The sequence below is a fragment of the Ammospiza caudacuta genome, chromosome 1 (genome assembly GCF_027887145.1).
Source record: "Ammospiza caudacuta isolate bAmmCau1 chromosome 1, bAmmCau1.pri, whole genome shotgun sequence".
Classification (NCBI taxonomy): domain Eukaryota; kingdom Metazoa; phylum Chordata; class Aves; order Passeriformes; family Passerellidae; genus Ammospiza; species Ammospiza caudacuta.
In genome coordinates this window covers 93,961,507-93,983,706 of record NC_080593.1, presented here as the reverse complement: position 1 = coordinate 93,983,706, position 22,200 = coordinate 93,961,507, and the positions used below count along the sequence as shown (strand labels likewise).

General features: G+C 36.4%; 1 protein-coding gene across 1 annotated transcript in view; it reads left to right on the top strand.

Annotated features, from left to right (window-relative positions):
- INVS (inversin) overlaps positions 1 to 22,200 on the top strand; it is an 82,943-nt gene that overhangs the window by 47,525 nt on the left and 13,218 nt on the right. The window contains exons 8-13 of the mRNA XM_058819172.1: positions 2,815 to 2,924; positions 7,396 to 7,567; positions 11,625 to 11,780; positions 13,236 to 13,465; positions 14,466 to 14,572; positions 17,722 to 17,934. Coding sequence (XP_058675155.1) covers positions 2,815 to 2,924; positions 7,396 to 7,567; positions 11,625 to 11,780; positions 13,236 to 13,465; positions 14,466 to 14,572; positions 17,722 to 17,934 — 988 coding nt within the window. The remainder of the gene's footprint in view (positions 1 to 2,814; positions 2,925 to 7,395; positions 7,568 to 11,624; positions 11,781 to 13,235; positions 13,466 to 14,465; positions 14,573 to 17,721; positions 17,935 to 22,200) is intronic.

The window sequence follows — 22,200 nt, the reverse complement described above, 5'->3', positions numbered from 1 at the left end:
AATCTAATCAGATCTGACAAGGAGTTTTATTTGTATAGAGTTCTTCTCTGTTTAGATTGTTACCCTGAGACTCAGACACTCTGTAAATTGTAACCTTGCATATGTGAATTTTGATTTGTGTTTACAAAAACTGGATCCTTGCAAAACAAGTTAAAACGTGATTAAATGTATATAGTCTAAATGCAGAGAAACACAACCCCTAAAATGACAGACACAAAAATAATATGATTTAGAAAATTTATCTCCTATTTCCATTCAGGAGGAAAAAATAACCACTGGATAAAAGAATCTTCAAACAATCTCTCTCCCCTTTTAACTGGCTTCATCCCAATGATCCTTTGGGACACTGCAGACAAAGAATGCCAATATAAGAATCAGAATCAGATGTTCACTGGAGCGAGTTACTGCAACTCCAGTGGCAATATACATGTAATTTGATTATGTTTATTAAAACAAAAAAGAGGGAAGGGTGTTCTCAAATTTGTACGTATGTAGGGATATTGAATTTTAACAGAGAAATTGTGAAGCTTTTTAAGTGTCACAGGATCAGCTTTCCAAAGAAATAGTCATTATCACTTGGTTCTGTCCAAGAAGCAAAATTTATTGCATTTTGAAATTGATTGTATTTGAGAGAAGTTTTGTCTGTTGGAAAAATGGATTGTCTAATCATTGTAGAATAAAGGGGGAAGATGTGCCAAGACCTCCAGACTATTTTGTGAACCTGATGAGGTCTGTAGGTAGCATATGCTCTTTGGGAATTTCTGATTAGTAAATCATGATTAATTTTCAGGGTTACAGTTTTAAGTTGAAGGTGATGTTCTATGTAGGTCTTAAAGAGAGTGAGATATTACTATATAGGTTAACAATAGGAGATTTAAAGCAGTGCAGGGAGGCTGCCACAACTTTTCTTAGATGTGATGGGTTGCATGTGACTGCATCTTAAGGGCATTGCTGCTTCTCTTACCTTTTCTTTTTGCATAGATAAAAGTCTTACCAGTTACATCTCTGCTAAATAAAAGTACAACAGTAATGACAGTTCTTGACCCCAAGAAATGAGTTTTAATCTTTACATTAATGGCCAAGTGAGATGCACCTTTGCACCTATTTTTTTACTGTTGCACCCAATACAATTTTTTTTAACTCCCTCAAGCCTTATTCTCATGGATAATTTAGGTAGACCCTGTCCTCATTATGGAGTTAGGTTCTCTTTTTGTAGTTGTCTGTCCTGAAAGTTCAGGAATCTTTTTTGTCAGGCTTGGTACTCCTAAGGTTTTTCTGCTAGGATTTCACTCCAAAGCAACTTCTTCCAATGAACCTCAATTTACTTCTTAGACTTAGACTCTTCAGGTGGGACTAGAATAGCAACATTATATCTCTCTCTCTCTTTTTTTTTTTTTTGTTTTTGTTTTTGTTTTTCAGTTTTGTTGTTGTTGTAGGAAGGGACGGAATAATGTGATGTTTTGTATCCAGTGTTCTCTTAATGGCTGGCAAGGAAGAAGAACCTTCCTGTACAACCTAAGGCCCCTAGAAAGAAAAAATGCTCTCATAACTCTTCATCCTTTTTGATCCAAGCTTCCATTTTCTCCCATTTCTGATACTTCTGTATGTATAAAGTCTGAAAGTGCCATTTCACAAAAGTGGGCTTGCTTAGTCCTCCATGTCTTAGGTTTTAAAGAGCTACAGAGCACAACTGTGTCACGGCTTCATTCTGGAACTGTTGGTGGTTTCATTAAAAATAATCTACTGCTAGCAGGAAGTTTTACCTACCTTTTCATTTATTCTGAAGTGATTCAAGACAACTGTGCAAAAGTAACAAGGGGCAAAATTGATTGCTTTTCTGACATATGAGGTACTGGAGGTTTTCACCTGTAAAATCAGAGTGGTTTTATAGTATTGCTTGAAATACCAAATCATTAAGATACTCTGTGAGCTGCATATGCTGACAGGAACAAGTATATGAACGGACTGGTTGGCTTTAGTGGCAATATACTGTACTTGTCTTTGTTTTCCTGTCTGTGAAGTGAATATAAAGTTTACCCATCCTCCAAAAGTGTTGTGATTTTAATCTCAAAATATTTTGATCAGTTTTTATGAAGGAGTTGTGTGTGAGCTTGTTTATAGCAGCTGGTAGTAGGCTAGCCTCTGATTCCGCTATACATTCTTGGATGAAATTTTGGTTAAATAAAACCTGAGTGAAGAATTTACACTTGATTTCTGTAAAGCAATGTGATGTGTGATGAAATTGTCAACATTGATTTAGCTTGTCTTTTAATGCAGATGGACAAATGCTCATCATCATCAGCCTATGCTCACTTTACTGTTTCTGACTGACCTGTCACTCAAATGCAGCATTTCAACTAAGTTATTATAAGCTTTTTTGGAAATATTCAATCACTTTATTATGAAGTTAATATCATAGCTACTGGACCAGTTACTGCTGGTTTCTTTATTTAGGGAAAAGCTCTAGTGATTTTGGTTAAAAGAAATTTGGTATTTATAAGTCATTCTGATTTATAGACACTCCTCAAAAATGACAATACAGAATAGGGCACTGGACCACTATTGGGAATAAAGTACCTGCCAGACTTAATAGTTCAAATATCAAGTCTTATGTTTCTCGCTTACGTTTAAACTATAATGGCTACAACACAAATATGTGACTATTTGTGAAAGTCTGTTCATTTTATTCTGTTTTGTTTCAGTTTAGGTTTTTCATTTGTCAGTGATGGGGTTTTTTTACCTTTTACTTAACTAAGCTTTTTAGTGACTTTAAGATTTGATACCAATTTGTTTTTATTGCATTATTTTTCTCAGGTCATGCACAGATTGTCCATCTCTTACTAGAAAGAAATAAGTTTGGAACTATCCCATCTGATAGTCAAGGTGCAACACCCCTACATTATGCAGCGCAGAGCAACTTTGCTGTAAGTAGAACATACCCTAAATGTGAAGTAAACATATTTTGCTGAAATCTTTATAGTTTAGCAGAGTGTTTGAGTTGTTTTTGAAATCATATAAACACAGTGTTGTTGGCATGAGTTAATTCAGAGTTCTCCTATGTAATTTGATACCAATGTGGTTGATTTCAAACTATTAAAGATAGATGTACAAAAACTAACTTTCTTTACAAAAAAGGCCCTTTGAGCTGTATGTTTGCATCACAAAATACAATAGTCATTCAGTTACTTCAACAGAAAGCAGAATGGCACCTACTATTTCACAGTGCTTTCAGGTTTCAGGGCTCATTATAATGAAGTCTAAGCAGTTATGAGGTATCTAGAGTACGATGACCTGTAGGAATATTTGCGCAGCTGCTGCAGGACCAGTCAAACCAGTCTTTGCGTTCAAGAAGGTAATTAATTTATGAATATTTGGCATTATGAATGAACTGTTGTCTCATGAAGCGCAGCTAAAGAGTTGAGTGCCTTTTGTCATAATTCTTCAGGAACACTGTATTTTTAAAATTTTTAGAAATATTTTTTAGACTCAGACAACAAAGAACATTGGTTTCTCAGAAAGCTTAATTCTTATACTTTGGTATCATAGGTTTGTTTTTTTTTTCCAGAACAAGTTCAGATACAGTAGAGCCAAGTATAAAACTCAGCACTTCACTGATTGCCAGTCACAGATGTTGCAGAAGTAGTTCTCAAGCACTGGAAATTAAGAAAGCTTTTCTTAAGCTCCTTTATCTCTCATAGTTTTCATACCCTCCCTTTATAGAAAGAGTTATTTAGTGTCTAATTAATGTAATAATTACATAGTCCACATTGCAACATTTTCTTAGCAGGGATAATAATTTGTGTCTTTCTTACATACCTACATGTTAACAAGGAAAAAAAAGAAGGAGAATTTAAATGCCCCTGAGAACAATTCAAGTTAACAAATCTAGAAATAGTATTGAAAGAGGGAACAGAATAATCAATAGTTTTGCTCCCAAGTGAGTTTTGGGATGTTGGTGGGGTTTTTTTTGGAGATGACCTTACTAAGACCATCCAGATGTTTTTTAAATTCTGACTTTTATTGAAACACATTCCTCTGTGTAATCTTAACTTCAGAAAATTTTTTGTTGATGCTGATTTTTGTTGATTTAGGGCTGTGTACAATTTGGGCCTAACACATTTGAAATATTTGTGTTGTAAAAGCCTTTCTTTCATGTTTGAGTTTAAAAAAAAAAAATCATCTGGTGATTATCTCCACATTCTTTTATCTTGTTTTGGTTTTTTGTTGGTTTTTTTTTTTTTTTTTTTTTCTATATTGATGTATTCCTAAAAAGATTTTTCATACTGGTTTTCTTTGCCTGGGCTTGATTCAGTTAAATGAAACATCTTCATTATGCTGCTGCCTTTTGATCCCATCAGCCAGCCAAATTGTGATATCATCTGTGTTTTAAGGGGAAGTGAAGTACATGGTGGAATCAGACATTCTTTTGTAGTCTTGTGTACTTACAATGAATGTACTGTTTCCCATCTTACGTGAAAAATCACACAGGAGAGTTTCATTCAGATCTGCAGGCCTCTTTTAGCTGGTGATGTACTCAACAGCCCCTGCCTAAATTATGTCTGGAGTCTGTTTTCACCAGTCCAGTTGTTTTTGAGTACCACTATTTGCCTTTTTGTCTCCTTTACATGCATATCATTGAGTAATTCCCACCACTGCACTCCATATACATGGTCAAACTACTGAGTGGAGATACATTCATGTTTGTTCTGGCAGTAGCATCTCTATGCTCATGGTTTGAGAGCCACATTGTTCTATTCAGTCTGCCCAGTTTTAGGTGTAGTTTTTCTCAGGTAAAATGTGATGTTTCTTAGTCCCTAACAAGAAGAAAATTTGTATAATATGACATGTTTAGGTTTTTTAAAGACTGAAGAGATTTAGCCAGCACTTAATTTATGGGAAGCATTTGTTCCCTAAGACTAACTTATCCCCACTTACTGTAGACAGGAAAAGTTCTAGAAGAAAAGACATTACCCAATATAACCACCCAAATTTAGATGTCTTGGGTATCCCAAGGAGGTCCCAAGAAACACTGCTATTTAAATTTTTGAACTTCATGTGTGAAGGAAGATGAGAGAATCTTTATTTCCAGATCACAGAATATTCTGAGTGGGAAGGGACCCACAAGGATCAAGTCCAGCTCTAAAGTGAATGGCCCAAACAGGGATTTAACCCAGGTGTTATTAACACCACGCTCTAACCAACTGAGCTAAGGTTCTCCCTTCATATTGATTTTAGTATGCAGGACTAAATTCTTTTTTCCTGAATTTTACCAGAGGTATTCAAAACAATGTCCTTTCCTTTCATGTATTTATATAAATTGATCTAGTAAATGAAATGTGGATACCTGTGTCTTATTTTTAAATATTCAAAAATAATATGTAGTATTTTTCAGTTTCCTGATAGCACAGAATTAAATGTTTCATGCTTAGCTCTCTCCTTTACTGTTATTTTTCAGATTTATTGTTTTTTATGTTGCTTCCTCCACTTTTTTTAGTAGTTTTAGAACACATGTAATCTTTCATATAATACATGTAGAATTAAATTGATTGATACTTCTGCTTCCTGATTTGTTAGTTATCCTGGTGTAATTTAATTTTGTTTTGTTTTCAAGTTGTGGTAACTTCATTTTGGAAAATAATGCTTATAGTACTGTGGGATTTTCTTCTACTTTTTCCAATTAAAAAACTGTAGGAAAGAAAGAGTCATTGAAGAAGCGTTGCTTTGCCAAAACTTAGCGGAAAAATAAAATATTTGTATTTTTTAGAATGTTTGCCCCAGCACTGAAGAAGTGCAGCCTTTGCAGTGCTTTTCGCTCAGCAGGATTTCCAGCAGGGCAGAGCCCTGGGAGGGTGCTGAGTTTCTGGCCAAATGAGAGGCTGTTTGTGTCTGAGGTGTGGTGGTGGTCAGTGTGAGAACAGAGATATAAACTCATGCTGGGTTTGTGTGGAAAGCTTTGTGCTTCCATCTCTCCCTGCTTCTGCCTGGACCTTTTCACAATAAACTGCTAGTTCAGACCTAAATTCACAAAGCTGTGAGGATCCTAGATCAGTAGCATAAGATAAATGAGACATTTCCTATTTCTTTAGAGGGATGAAATAGTAAGTAGTAGTGAAAAAACAAATCCAAATTGATCAATGGTACTTAGGCGTTCAAACACCTTCACGATTAAAATAATTTAGTTCATTCTAGGCAGGAAGTTCTTGTCCTGCCAAGAGTAGGGGGGGTAGCTATTGTGGGGTCACACAGAGGAAAGCCTAAGATAGTATTAATAATAAAATATAAATATAAAATAATGAAATCTGGGGTTTTTTTCAGGTTTTTATTGGCTAGCCTACCAGTGACTCATATCAAATGTTTCCCAGCTGTTACATACATGGCCTTTTAAGGCATTAGATAGAAAAGGGAAAATCTTCCTTTTTAGTTCTTTTCTAATTGTTGTGATTTTCTCTCCCTTCCTTTCCTGGGTGACTCATTAAGAATCTGGCAGCAGGTTAAACAGTGGACTTGTTTGCTGACAGCTTAACGCAAGCACAGCATTTAAAGAAATAATTTTTTTTTCCTTGATTTGAAATTTTAGTTCAACAGTTACAGTGGAAAGACTGGACTCAGGTCTAAAGATTTCCTTAATATATTCTGAAATATAGTATTTCAGTAATTAGTAACCTGATTATTAAACATGAGGAAATATGTCCATGTTGACCACTCCTTTTTTTTAACAGTCAGAATATTAGAGAAAGGCAAAGTAAAATATTTGCATGTGCAATTGTATTTATAATTGGAGAGAAAAAAATATATTGGGAAAATATTTTGGAAGAGCATTGTGTTCAGGTTTAGGTTGGACATCAGAAGGAGTCCCATCACAGACAGGCTGATGGAATGTTGGAATGGGCTGCCCAGGGAGGTGGTGGAGTCCCTGTAGGTATTTAAGGAAAGATTGGATGTGGCACTCAGTGCTATGGTCTGGTTGACATGATGGTGTTGGGTCATAGGTTAGACTCAATGATCTCAGAGGTCTTTTCCAGCCTAAAGGATTCTGTAATTTTTTCATCACAGCATTACTGTCAGGTTTGGATAAACCCATGATATTTTTCCCATCACTTTCTTCACAGAGACGACGGTGTCTTCTGCTTCCTTGTGACAAACACATCATATTTGACACAAAAAAGAAAAAAGTGTTAAATGAAAAAAGTGTTAAACTCATAGTTAAGGGTGCACTATGATCATTGGTGAGGGAAAAGGCATAGCAGAAGATGCAGTGTTCCTGTTGAGCAGTTACTCTTTATAAACATAAAAGGAAAAATGAATTTATTTGCTTCATAAACAGCTACATGAGACAATGGTTTCTTGCTGTTGCAGATTCCTTTTAATGTTAATTTCAACAGTATGTCTTTTCAGGAAACAGTTGAAGTATTTTTGAAGCATCCTTCTGTAAAAGATGACTCAGATCTTGAGGGAAGAACGTCCTTCATGTGGGCAGCTGGCAAAGGCAGTGATGATGTCATTAGGACTATGCTAACTTTAAAATTGGATATTGATATCAATATGACAGACAAATACGCCGGCACAGGTAAGATGCTTTACAGTAAAGAGCCACTGCATGTTTCCAATCTGTGTGATTTCCACCAAGTGGAAATATTGATAGAATCTGTATTAATGTTTTTCTGAATGTGTACTTCAATCCTGAAAACATTTCTGCATTATCGTAATTATACGTGTCTGTCAAGTCTTTGCCTTATTGTGGGAAAGAAACAAATCTTTTCTGCACAGATTGGAACAGTTCATTTGAAATGTAGAAAGAAGAAATGTATTGCAAAGCTATTTAGTTAGCTCTGTAATCCTGTGAAAGGAAGAGCTGTTCTGTAATTTGAAAAATAACATGAAACATAGTTGCATAAAAAGCTCTTCCTGAAAATGCCTGTTCAAAAATGTATTTAACAGTACACAAATACTTTGAAACAATATGGAGGAAACTAACCGCTGAAGTAGCTAAATTATCATGAAAATCATTCCACAGTTATTTTTAAAGATAGTGAAATAAAGGTTAGATCTGTTGCACTTCTGTTGTGCAAACAAGAGATCAAACTTGATATCCCCCAAATTTATCATCTTGTTATCTGCCTGAAACAAAAGTAGGCAACACAGTGCTTCAGAATTCAAGTGTGCAAGTAATGAAATACAGAATTTCCTGTAGTAACTATGAATTTGTCTCCTTTAAGGAAAAAAAAAATTTTGGTAGAAATATTGTACCTATGCAGTGCTTTCAACAAAAACAGAATAACAGTTTTGACAGGTGAGAGAGACAGGTGTTGAAGTGTTTATGTATTCAGCAGCGTTGGAAATTTAGGTAGAGTTGTATAGTATGCTGATGGCATCTGAATGAAAAATCAGGAAAATATGGATATATTTGATATAAATTTGGGGAGGGGGTTTGATAGCAGGGCTTCAGGGTAAACTGTCTGTCGACAGATCAGGAACTGCGCAATGACAGATACAGTCACAGAGTTAGAAGTGCAAAATATATATGTCAGGGTTGTGTTCAGGATTTGAAACTTAGTATGCATCAATATTGAATTTTTAAAGTTTCCTTTGATTATATGCTGGATCTTAACAAAAAGCAATTTGCAGTTAACATAAAATTTTGTTTAAATACCTAAATTCTTGTTTTTCTTAGACTGTAACACACACTAAATACATCAGTCTTTCCAAGTTGTGATAGTTTGAAATTTTTGAGTGTAGGAAATAGTGCAACAAATAAAATCTCAGTCTTCATGTTTGATTACAGTACAAACTAAATATTCTACAATTTTGGTCTTATTTCATCCTTTATCAGTCTCACCTACACTTGCTACTTCATGACAATTCCCTTTCAAATAGTTCTCAGTATTTGCTTCAGACCTTAAGGTGCAGCAATGTTGTTGTTACTGTGCAAACCTCCTTACAAAGGGGTTTTTTTTCTTTGCAGGCAGTAATCTGTAATCACATACTGTGTTTCTGAAATTACTCAGGTGTGGATTTCATGCTTGAATAATTCAGGTGGTTGGCTTTATTATCTTTCAGTCTTAAACCTTTCCTAGCGGTGATACGTAATCACCTTTTAATCTCAGTTTCCTTGTAGGGCTTTTAATCCAAGGAAATGAATGGATTTTCCATTTGCTTGGGAGTGCCGCTGTGTAGAGCTCAGGAGCAGCCTGGAAGTGGGGAGCTGTGCTGCCGAGCAGCCCGAGCTGCACCATTGTGCCAGCGAGCGCATAGCACGGGCTTTGTTGTAGCCAGCTCTGAACAGAAAAGGAAGCCCCCCACTAAATCACTCCCTGATTTATTTTCTTTAATCATTCCCAAGTATTCGTGAGGGAGAAGCAGTGTTGCGTTGGGATAGGAAACTATGCACTGATAGAGAATAGCGCACATGCCTCCGTGCCTGGGATACAGTTGCTGAGCAGAGTTCAAGGCTGTGTTTTTCTGACTTTTGTGTGCACACTCGGTTCAGCTCGGTTGTAATGTTGCGTTAACGCAGCCTTTTGCGTTTACTCAAAAAGAGCAAGCTCTCCATTGAGCTCTGCTAGAACATCCAGACTCTGGGCATTGTGTAGGAGAATGACACCAAGGGAAAGGAATTTCCCTCCTCTCAGAGATCCGCGCTGCAGGAGCAGTACAGGGGCAGCTTTATAGCTCTGCCGTCACTGCGCACAATGGAGAGGGCTCTGTCTGTCGGCTGAACAAAGGGCCCATTGTCACCAGCTGGCTGAAGAATCTCTTCAGTCACCGTGACTCCATCACAGAAAATTTGGCTTACAAGAAAATATTGAGCACAAAGTGCGAAACAAGATGCCTGCGTCAGAATGAGTGATGGGGGGAAGAACTGGCCAAGCTGACACAGCAGCTCTTTTTCTATTGTATTGTTACACACACCCCATGTGTCATCTGATGGAGTGGTTTACTGCCTCTGGTTTCATAAGGGATTCGGGACAAAAACCAGAACCTAGAGTTTATTGTGAGGTCAGACCACGGAAAGCAGGCCCATCCAAATGTAGGAGCGGCAGGGATCTCATGGCTGTCCGATTCCTACTGATAGCCACCCTCTCACAGGGGCTGCTGCACAGGCACTCCCTGCTCACCCGCACAAGGAGCTCTGCTGCGCCTTCAGGCTGCTGCACTCAGACTTAAATCATGTCCTCTCAAAGGCATGATTTCAATTTTCACTCCTCACGGTGTCTCTGGCTCTGACCCCAGTGCTTAGTCCGTGTCACAATGTTACTGTCACTTATTTTGTGACTGTTTTAACCCAGCACACCCAGTGGATTCGGGTCAATGACAGCACGAACAACCTGAGCATTTCAGTAGGGCCTGTGTAACAGGTTGAGCTGGGTTACTGTCTCATAATACTGGTTGCAATCAGTAGCTGGCAAATACAAAAATGCTGGTTTTATATTCTGCCTCTGGTTCAAGAAGCTGCTCCTTGAAATGCTGGTCTTTGTGGTGTGTGTTTCTGTATGATGCCTCTGCTGGATCCTGACTCTCTCTTAACACTGAACAAATGTGGACATGTAGGTACTGTTTACAGCCCCACATTTTGCTTGCGTGAGCAAGATTCGGTTCTCAGTAAGCATGAATACTTCTGAAATTTCATGGGGAAATATGAATTCACTTTATTAAGTGAACACTTATAAACCACACAATTTTGTGGTTTTATTCTATATTATTTTGATTTAATTGTCTGTAATATATTCTACATTTAATTCAGCATGAGAATGTAGATTGTCTGATTTGACTGCTAACTGTTGGAAATAACCCAAAGCATTTTGAAATCAAACTCTAAGTGGAGCCACCAATACATGTGTGCTTTCCATTGGTTTGAAGTCTCATTGCTGTGTGCAATTCTTCTTTCCTTCAAAAAGAGCCATGAACTGGTCATCCACAACTCTGGCTGACAGTGCCTGCAGGATGCTGTGTTAGGCAATAGCAACTCCAGTTACAGGGCACCACATATTTACCTGAGATCTGAAGTAGCAGCATCTGTTTTTTCTGTAATCTTTTTCTTTTTCTTGAAGAGAGACAGAGATACTGTGCAAGATATGATGGTCTTACATAATTTCGTATAAAATTTTCTCCAAGTAATTCCGAAACAAAAGCAGGAGGCAAGGAGGAGTAGGAACAGCTGGGTGGTTTTCTGAAGTTAGTTTTAATTGAGACAACTTTGCTTACTTGAAAGAAAAAAGTCATTTTCAGGAAAGTGTTGAATAAATAACGAAAGCTTTCTTTCACTGATGATGAGCAATCTCAGAAATGCCACAAAGCAGAGGCAGAAGTAAATCATGTTATGTTCCCTTTATCAGAAGCTGCTATTCTTCCACAAATCTTCACTATAAGCCAATCTTGGTAGTGTTAAATGTAAAATTTCTATTTGTGCAAGTTAGAAACATGTTTCAGGGCTGATAGTTTTTCTGCTTGTTGCTTGTATGGCAAGAAAGTGTTGTTACATCATCACTTCTTCAGTTTCTTGAGGTTGAAAAGTACTTTTTCCACCAAAATAGTTGTAATTAGTTTTTATTTTGACTGTTCTAATTGTGGACCTCTAAAGCTCATGGTATTGTGGTTTCTTTTTCCCTACTCCTTTATTCTTCCAGCCTTACACGCTGCTGCCCTTTCTGGCCACGTCAGCACAGTGAAGCTGCTGCTGGAGCACAAGGCACAGGTGGATGCCCTGGATGTGATGAAACACACCCCACTCTTCAGAGCCTGTGAGATGGGTCACAAGGAGGTGATTCAAACACTCATCAAAGGTCAGCTCTCAGGGCTTTCCAAACCTGTTCAGGAGTTCTGCTGCTGCCTCCTGTGGGGGTGGGAAATAAACAGCTGAGCAGGAGGTGGGCCAGGAAATTGCTTCTCTAAAGCAGATTCTGTTTGGAAGTTCCCCTTGTGAATCTAAAAGATTATCAGTGTTGTGCAAAATGGCTAGAAGTGTTAAATACAAAACTTCCATAACTGGGATTGTTCTTTTCAAAGCTTATTTCTGCCCAAGCCTTTGCAAGTACATTCTAGTCTCTTAAACCAACTCTTCCTCCAGCAAGTCCTTCCTTTCTTTTGTTTTTGTTTGGGTTTTTTTCCCCAGTAAATAGGACAAAATTAAGCTTTCTTCACTTTTGTGAAAAACCATTTTTAGGGTTCTTTGAAGGCTTTTTGAGTGAGTCTTTATTTTTTTTTAATGTAGATAGATATCAAAAGTCCTAATCATTAATATTTTCTTCTGGTTGGTTTTTAAAAACAGTATTTTGTTTGTAGACAGAAGTAGGATTTAACAAAGTACACAGTTTTAGATAACTAAAATATCTGCTGAAGGGTAAGAAGTGCAGTGAAAGAACAGTGGCATCTCAGATGCAAAATTCTGTCATTTTAGCTTCCCAGAAACATCTCCCTCCTGCTTCAGACATTATCCCACCTATGCATGGATAAAGTATCCAGGCTATATTTTACAAGTTTTCTATCAACCAGCCTTTCTTACTGAGAAGTGTTTTTCCTTCCATCATCTGCTGGGCATATTTTAACCTCCTGTTAAGATCTTCCCCCCACTCCCTATGCCATTTAGCTTTTGTAGATGTAAGAAATTTGTCTATCAGAATCTCAATTGTGTTTAATTAAATATTTTATGATGTAGAGAGTCATTGTTGCTGGTTGGTTCAAGTTCTTGTATTTGTGGAGTTTTACTTCTGTACAGAATTTTTACATCTTTCAATAACATATAGAGACATAAATTATTTGCATAAAAGAGTCCTAGCATGCTTGAATTTAAAAAAATAAGCTTATTTTAAAAATTATTATTACATTGTGAATATTTTATCTTGTCTGCTTTAGAGATTTAAAGACATCTAATCTGAAATCTAATTTTTAGAAGCTATTTTGTTGTTAAGAAAGAAAGGTTCTACTGAAAATTCATAGACCTAAAGCAAATAAAATAAGTTTTTCATAGGCAATTGATAAGTCTGGATTTTCTAAAGCATATTAGAGGATAGTCAGAAGATGATAAAAAAGTTAGATGTCTGACCTTCTTTGAAACTGTTTCATTCCAAATTAATTTTGATTTAAGTTTTAGGATTTGAGTAACAAAATTGAAGTTGTTTTCCGAAATACTTCTCTAAATTGTCACTTTATGAAATAAGTTCTAGTTGTACATAAACTCACTTTTTTCTTAGCATTCAATGGTATTTTCTTTTTGTGCTCAAAAATGTATGTTTTTACAGGAGGAGCAAGAGTAGATTTGGTTGACCAGGATGGGCACTCACCCCTTCATTGGGCAGCCCTGGGAGGAAATGCTGACGTGTGCCAAATCCTGATAGAAAATAAAATCAACCCCAATGTGCAGGATTATGCAGGTAGAACCCCTCTGCAGTGTGCTGCTTATGGAGGCTACATTAACTGCATGGTGGTGTTGCTGGAAAACAATGCAGATCCAAATATTCAGGATAAAGAGGTATGTTCTTCTTCTTCAGTGAGGTATATCATTAACTTTAGAATAACCATAAATCAAAACATTTTCCTTTTCTTCAAAGTCATTCTCTTTTCCAGGACAGAGCAACATCTGTGCTGCTGTTTGTCACAAAAGGAAATGCATCCTTTTGTCATTTTCCCTAAGCTTTCACTTCTAAAATTTCGAAAGAAAAGTAGTATTTGAATATGTAGTATGAAGATTGGTATTCTTCCAGACCACTTTTGGTTTTTCCTCATTGAAGTGTGATCATATGAGGAGTCATATTAATGATCTGATTTCTTCTATAATTCCTTATTAACAGCTGATATGTGAATGTGATTTTAGTCTGTTCTCCAGAATAGAGAGAGAGAGCAAGAAAGTAAGGTACTGCAAGGGAGATTGCACAATAACTGCTTCAATTGCTTGTCCACATTAAGTACCCACATATGTATCACTCTTCCAGGTGAAAAAAAAAAAGAACCTGGTAGGTTTATTTGTTCTTTTGTGCCATTATTCAGGCAGTAATTGAAATTAGGAGCCAGAATAATTGTGCAACCTATTACAGATTTCTTTGTTATATGACATAATTTCTCAGAAGTCAGTAGAACCTCGTCAGTCAAAAGTGCTTCATCCAATTTATTGAAATTTTCTGTAGCTATTTGTCGTAGGGCATAGATAATACCAGGTAATGGAAATGTGCTTTTCATTATGAGTTCTACAGAGCATGCTGTACATCTTTTGCAAAGAAAGCAACTCTAAGGCTTTCAGTTGCTTTTCAGCTGTTTTAGGTGAAAAAGCACTGGTGTTGAAATCTAGTTTAAAAAAAAAATCCATTTTTTAAGTGTTATGTTCTTTTTATTTTAACAAGGAAGTTTATTTAGAAGAACTGTTTGTTCTTCATGTCCAGAAAAGCATTGAATTACACTATGATTTATGACTTTAATTGTGGAGTGCTAAAGTTTGAGGGTAATGTTTATTTTTGTTCTGTTCTATTGTTTTACAGGGCAGAACTGCCCTGCACTGGCTCTGTAACAATGGCTACCTTGATGCTATAAAGCTGCTGCTGGGCTTTGATGCTTTCCCCAATCACATGGAGAACAGTGAGGAGAGGTACTGCTTGTCTCAAGGTGTTATTTTGTAATTGTGCCAAAGTGCTGCCTTCTCTTTAAATGTTAAATGTTCTGATCCTGCAGGAGAATCCTCATCTTGTATCTCACAGGAGTGCTGTAACCCAGGGCTTCAGTGTAAGCAGCTTTTCTGATATGAAAGTTCCCTTCTTTTATACTTCTGAACCATCTTCTGGAAGTATTTATTCATTGTAGTCTTGTTGGAAATATTAAAGATCTTTCTTTTTGGCAGATACGTATGGCCAAAGGATGAAAAGGCAGTTCTGCTGCTGTAGGAATAGACTGGAATTTTAGATTTGATACAAATACAGTAGGAAGAAAGAAAATGGGAGAAATGTAATGTTATGTTTTAAAATGGTGATTACAAAGTACCTGGTGGCTACCTGTATTCTAAAGGCCTGGTTAAAAAAAAAAAAAGTCTCCTATAATCATAAAGAGACAGCACATTTGCATCTCTTTTCTTTGTCTTTCATTGACATATAAATAATAGATTTTTAAAAGTGATTTGGGTTGTGGAGTTTGAATTAGTCACCTGACCATGAAGATAATTACTATTAGCAGAAATTTCTAATGCCCTTTTTTAGAGTAGATGACCTCCTCATAATTATAAGATTATGAACAGCATGCCCTATAAATTTGAATATTTCAGCATTTTAAATAACTTAAGGCTTTTGCAACCTCATATTTCAATTTGAGACTTCTGTACTTAACCCCATGTTTTAATTGCTTTCTTCCCCTATCATTTTTCTTTCATTCTCCACTCTAAAGCACTCAGATCTCTTTTCCTTTTCTGTTCTTGTTTTTTCTTGAGAAACACAAATGAAAGTATAACTAGTTTCTAATTAAGTAGTGTCAAGGCTCTCTTTAGTAATTTTTGATAGAAAATTGAATAAACAGTTTTAATTAAATTACTTTTAGTAAGTAAGATTAAAAGCCACAATTTTGCCAGATTGGAGACTGCTGTTATCCTTACTTTGTAGAAATGTACTCCTGATGCTCAAATGTCAAGAAAAGACCTTAGCTGTGGTTTATCACAGTCATTCAGATAGTATACATTTTTGTTTCCTTTCTGGAATTAATATATATTTAATGTGTAAGTCTAGATTATTCAAAATACAACTAGCAATATTCTAAATGTCTGCTGCTAAGCACTAGTGCATGTACAGAACAAAAGAGATCCCCAATATTTCTAGATGGATCAATCTTTCAATGTAATTCTCCTAAAATACATATAAAAATTGCATACTTGCATCTTAATAAATGTCTGCAAACTTTGTGTTGTTGTTAAGAGATTGAAAGTTTGGAAAGTGGAAAATCAAGTTGAGTGTTGCAAGAGAGAGGAAAAATAACCTCATGGATATGGTTCACCTGTAATTGGATGAAATTGGTTTTTAACCAGTAACAATTTCACCATGTAGTGGCTTTTTTTTCCCCCCAAATATTCCTAAAGGAAAAAAAGCTTTTCTTCTATACTTTCTTAGAGTGTAGTATGAGATACCAGTTAAAATTCAAACAAAGTGGTTATAACTAAAAGATTAGAGAAGAGATAGAGCTGAGATTGCATTGAGAATTTTAAAGTCTCTGCTTGCTTGCCAGATATGTGATCAAGTGCTAATCTGGAGGGTATTGGGCTTGTTGTTTATTGCAAATTTATTTTGTAATCCAGCTTAATGTCCTGGGTGCATCAAGCTGCTGCTTGACCACCTTCATGTTAAATTGCCTATAACAGCTGATGGCTGATGTCTTCATGTGCTTCCCTGTGAAGCCAGCTTGATTTAAAAGCTATCTGCTTTAGAGAGAGCCAAAGGAAAAGGAAATTTACATCAGGCTTTGAACTGACACAAGAGATGTCAGTATGTACAGACACAACAGTGTGTTGTGTACAAAAATAACAGTATGTAAGTGTCCAGTCATAAAAACCCCTCATCAGATTTGATTCAAGTGATTTTTTTACTTTCAAAGGTAGCTTGGATGGAGTTAGAGAATCCACGTTTAAAAATATGGATCTTCATGACTGCTAAAAGTAAACTTCATAAAGTTTACTTTAGTATCTTTTGTGTCTTTAAAGTATTCAAAATTAGGAATACTTAAAAAATCTGTTTTTCTGAAATAACGTTCCTTCTGAAGTTCCCATTTCTGGGTTATCCAAAATCTGTATCGCTTTAAATGCTATCAGCAGCACACCTTGACATCCAAATTTTCATGTTATGTCACTGTCTTTATTCCTGCAGACACTTCAGTTCAGATGCTGTTTATCCTTCCATCAAGCCATTGCTGTGTGGCAGGTCCAATTGTGCTTTCTGTCTGTTTTTCTTTGCTCACCAGCACTGTGTCCCAGCAAGTTACCATCAGCAAGAGCCCTAATTTTCACAATCACATGCCTTGACACTTGCTATTGGCTAGTCCTATGTTACATGGTCTTGATTATGGTTTGTGACTGATAATTTTCAGTCACTAAATGTCTTTCCCTGAAGTTTCAGTGTTGGTGAGGGAGACAGATTTTACTCTCATGTAGAGAGTGGGAAATTTGGGAATTATTTTGAAAAAGGCCTAGGCATCTTTGCTACCATTAAAACCAAAGCAATTTAATATTTTTACACCTTGTCCATTTTAAAATAGAATTAAGTTTTCCTAGTACCTTAAAGAAGATACTGTCCTTCTATATGGATCTAATCCTGCTGCTCTGTCAGTCGTAGTGTCTTCAGTCAATGTTATAGAAGCTAAGCCAGATTTGACAGTAGCTTTCTAGAACTTAACTGCAAATGGAAATAACACAAAAATGTTTTAACTTTTTATATTTCTATATGAAAACTTCAATAACACATTTTAAAGACTGTTTTCCTAGAGCAGCTAACGTTGTGGATGGGGCTTTGGGAGATTTAGTCCAAACACTTCAGGTCCACCTCTTCCCCTTTCCATATTAGAAGACCAAAATAAGCTTTAAACATAATCACAGTGTGTAGAATGAATAAGGTAGCAAAATAATGCCTAAAAAGATGAGAAAAACAGCCTACTGAAACAGTGCCTAATTTGTCTTCATGCTAGAAGTTGCTTTTTATGAAATGAGGGTGAAGAAACATTATAGCTAGAATTCTAGATCAATAGTAATTGTTGTGGTTTTTATTTTTTTAGATATACTCCACTTGATTATGCCTTGCTTGGTGAGCACCACGAAGTGATTCAGTTCATGTTAGAACACGGGGCTCTGTCCATAGCTGCCATTCAGGATATTGCTGCTTTCAAAATCCAGGCTGTCTACAAAGGATACAAAGTTAGAAAGGCTTTTCAAGAGAGGAAGAATCTTCTAATGAAACATGAACAGCTGAGAAAAGATGCTGCTGCCAAGTAAGTCTGACTTGAAACCTACTACAGCACATAGACATTTGTTGTTAGTTTGTATTTATCTGTGCATGATTTTATCTGTTGCTCATCAGTTTTTGTTCTTCTTGGTAAAATTAATGAAACTAAAGGAAGCATATAACTTCCATATAACCATAGACAGATGGAAGTTATTTTCCATATAATCCCAGTTTAAATAACAAACTTTGTGTAATATACCAGAGCAAGACAAAATACCAAGGCTGAAGAAATAGCATGTTACCGTCCATGAATCTTTGCCTGATATTCTGTATGATAAAATGGCTTGGGAAACATTTATCACTTTAAAGTAGTGAAAATCATTATTTGCCTATCAAGTCTTGATATCAGTTTTGAACAGAAATTAATCAGTAGTTGAGGAGAAAAAACCAAAAACAAATCAGGGAAAGCCTGGTTTAGTAAGGCTTAACTCAATGTTTCTCTAGCAACCTGAATTCCTGGTTTCTATTTGCAACTTCATTTTGGGCCTTATTCTCTGCACTTACATTTTCTGGTCTTGAATTAGAGAGCTCCTATGAATTGGTTATATTGGATTACAGCTAACTAACATATGCAATTCAAATTATTGTCAGCAAGATGTGTAGGTTCTGGCTGAGTTTCAGCCCAATTTAAATGTGGTGATGGTAGCACGGTGGTGAAGTTCTAAAATCAGAAGGTACATAAATGATTATCACGATACATTGCTTCCTTGGAGTTTATCCTTAAGATTCTTAGTATGAAATTAGCACCTGGTTTCTCTTGAAGAAATCTGATTCTGAAATGACAAAACATAACAGTCTGAAAAGATTTCTGCATGATTTGGGAGTATTATTTTGATAAAAAGAGATAATATAAAAAAACCCCACGATATAATTATTGCACCTAGAGGTATTTTTGCTGCATCTGTGTATCACAAATTCAGCTGCACTCCACTCTGTATCAAATTTGGAAGTTTGATGTTCTGCATAATTGACCAGTCAGACCTTCATTGGGTTTAATTGCTGCTACTATAAAAAAAATTATTATTTCCCAGGAAGAGCCAAAGCTAAAGAAACACCAGATAACTCATGTCTTGCTCACATCTCTACATTCTGAAGTTGTAACCTATAGCTCTCCTACTGTTTGCCTTTTCTGCTGAAATCAGTGCAAGTCAAAACTATGCACGGAGAATCTGCCTTGAAAAATATTTATTTTTAATGTGTAGAGCTCTGCTTATTGCTGTGTGGTTACAACTGACCTTACCAAATGAGGTAGTTTTATCCTTTGTGATGACAGTCATTTTTAGAAGAATCTCTGATCCACCATGTAGAAGAGTAAATGGAAAAGAATTGCCTCATGGAAATTTGGGGGTATTTTTATAATGGTTTTCCTTTGTGAGTTTTTGATGTAGTCTCTGAAACTTACTTAGCTGTTGTTGATTTGTTTGAAAACAATAGAAACAAATTCTGTGTACCAAATACCATAAAAAGAGAATTACAGTACAATTGGAGTGTACAAGCAAATCAGGTTGTCACATAACAAATTTTATTTAATTGCAGTTTTATGGTCTGTAATAAACTGAAGGGGACATTATGTTGTCATCATTCTGCGTCCCCATCTGTGCATTCCACAGCTGAAATTGGCCAGGGTGTTCCTGCATACAGAAAACTATTATCCCTACTGGTGTTTGAAAATCTGCTCTCCAGATGAAAGGAGACTTTATGTGGGAATCCAGAGTGATGGTGAACTCCTAGATTGAAGACACACACCCTCTCCCCAACTATGTCAGTGTAGATATTTAAACTTGCTTTGTAATATGTTACTTTAGAGAGTCTCTCTAAGAGAAATCACTCCTAAATCTACTTGGGTTTAGATAGTCTGTTCTGTTTTTTTTTTTCCTTTTTGCAGTAACAAAAAGTCACCCAGGATCTCATACCTGTATTATTTTCTGGTAAAATTACATTCACTGTTTTTAAAGCCTATGAAATATTTCTATACAAACATAATCTACGTTTTCTCCTATATCAAAGAAATTGTATTTTTTAAAATGCAGTTTAATGAAGTCCAAAACAACATGCACACTGTTCACACTGCTATGTCAGTGAGCAAAGAGACACACCAGGGGACCAATGTGGGTAAGCTGGGAATCCTTGACAGAGCTCAGATGTGAAAATGCAGTTCACAGAAGGCAGAAGCTGGGACAGACTGCAAAAGCAGAGTGTAGATGTGTTGCTTGGGCATGTACATGGTGCCAGAAACACCAAAACTCAAATGGAGTTGAGACTTTAACGAAATGTTCCAGGTTGCAAAGTGAGTTTGTGTTTCTACATTAATGAAAGTAGTAAAAGGCTGAGCAAGGAATGTCTGGGCTTGTTGCTGAATGGTGCATTTGGTGACAACAGACTCAGGTGTGACAGCAGCACTCAATGCCTTCTGTTCCTCAGCCTGCCAGAAGATCTCCCAGGCCTCTTTCCTCAGAGAATTGGTTCAAGGAGGAGCAGCTGTGAATAAAGGTTAAGTCAGGCTTGAGAGAACCCAGCCCAGACAACTCCATGGGACCAGGTTGGCTGCATCCAAGGGTGCAGAAGGAACTAACTGATGCCCTTAAAAGTCACTTTCCAATGTCTTTGAAACATCACAGAGACCAGGGAGAGTCCCCTATGATGGGAGGAAAGAAAATGTTGCACCCAGCTTCAAAAAGGGCAAAAAAAAAAATAAAAAAATCTGGGGAACTCTAGCCTGGTTGGTGTTTCTGGTCTCTGGGAAACTTTTAACAGGCAAATTTGGGACAAGAGATTTTGTCTGGAAATAGAGAAATTCTTTCACCCTTGGGACAGTCAACCAATAGAACAACCCAAAGAGGTTGTATGGTCTCTGTCCATAAAGGTTTTCAAGACATAATTGGGTAAGAACCTGAGCCACACAATCTGACCCTGTTTTGAGCAGCCTGTTAGCCTTGCTGACTTCCTGAGATCCCTTCCATACTTTAAAAAGAGGATTTTGGTTTTCTTATTGCAAAACCAGATATTTAAGGAAATAATATTTACGTGTTTAAAACATATTCAGAGAAAACTAATTTCCAATGTGTTGAATTTTGAAAGGGGTGCATAATTAATTCCTCATTTGTTCACCTTCCCTTTCAATTTCTCAGGATGAGTTCCTGAATCCATACTTCTGTTTTTCATTCTGGCCAGTTGAAGGAAACTGATTGAGAATGTGGATGTGAAAGGGAAATGGATGAAAGTGAGTAAGTAGCTGATGATGTTTAGGAAGAGAAAAGCAGGAAGAAAGTAAGCAGTTCAATTAAACAGCCTTCAGTAGATTTAGAAAAATGTTCTCATGCCAAGAGAGTACAAGTAGATTATGAGGTTTTTCAGAAGACTGGTGGTTAGCCCTGCATGCTGAGAAAAGATAGGGGACTGTGGCAACAGAGAAAATAATGAGCTCGTCAGCAACCTGAAAAGGGAAAGCACATAATTGGAAATTTGATGTAATTACTAAAATTGACAGTAATAAGAACATACAATGATAAAGCTAAACAAGCTGAGATGCTAAATAAGAACAGACAAAGGACGTGAGGTAGGTATCACAAAAAACCATTGTAAACATACTCATTGGAAAAGGAAGAGTAAAGAAACAGTTGCTGTCCATGAGGGATGCTAAGTAGACTGAACTGTTCTGTGGGATTTTTTTTACACTTCAGAAGAAATTACATCAAACCAACTCAATTTTCTTTTGTGTCTGAATAACAAGTTTTGTGACCATGGAGAAACAGTAGCTGTCATTCAGACTTGCCTGAATCCTTCATACTTCCTCATGGGAAATTTCTCATTTGTCTCCTTTAAACTAAAAGTGTATGTTGATGAAAATTTCATATAAATCCATCATGAATTTGTATTTTCATTTAAGAAGTAAATTTGAATTTGAAAATAGCACCAAGATGCAGAAGATTGTAAGCACATTGAAGACTAAATTAGAAATCAGAATGGTGGTAAAATACACACAAGAAATGACTGAGGAAAAAATAGGTACTTGGGTAAGAACTAATGGACTGCTCTACACATTTGGGGAGACCCATCAACATAGGAATACTGGACAGAAAATAACTGTTGTCTTAACATTTTTGTTAAGGACTATGAGTTTAAAAGATAGTTATAGATCAGAATCTGAACACATAATGAGTCAGTGGTATCATTCTTTTGAAAATAATCCTCATGCTAGATTGTGTAGCAGGAGATGCTGTTTATACGACATGAAATATAACTGCTCATAGTC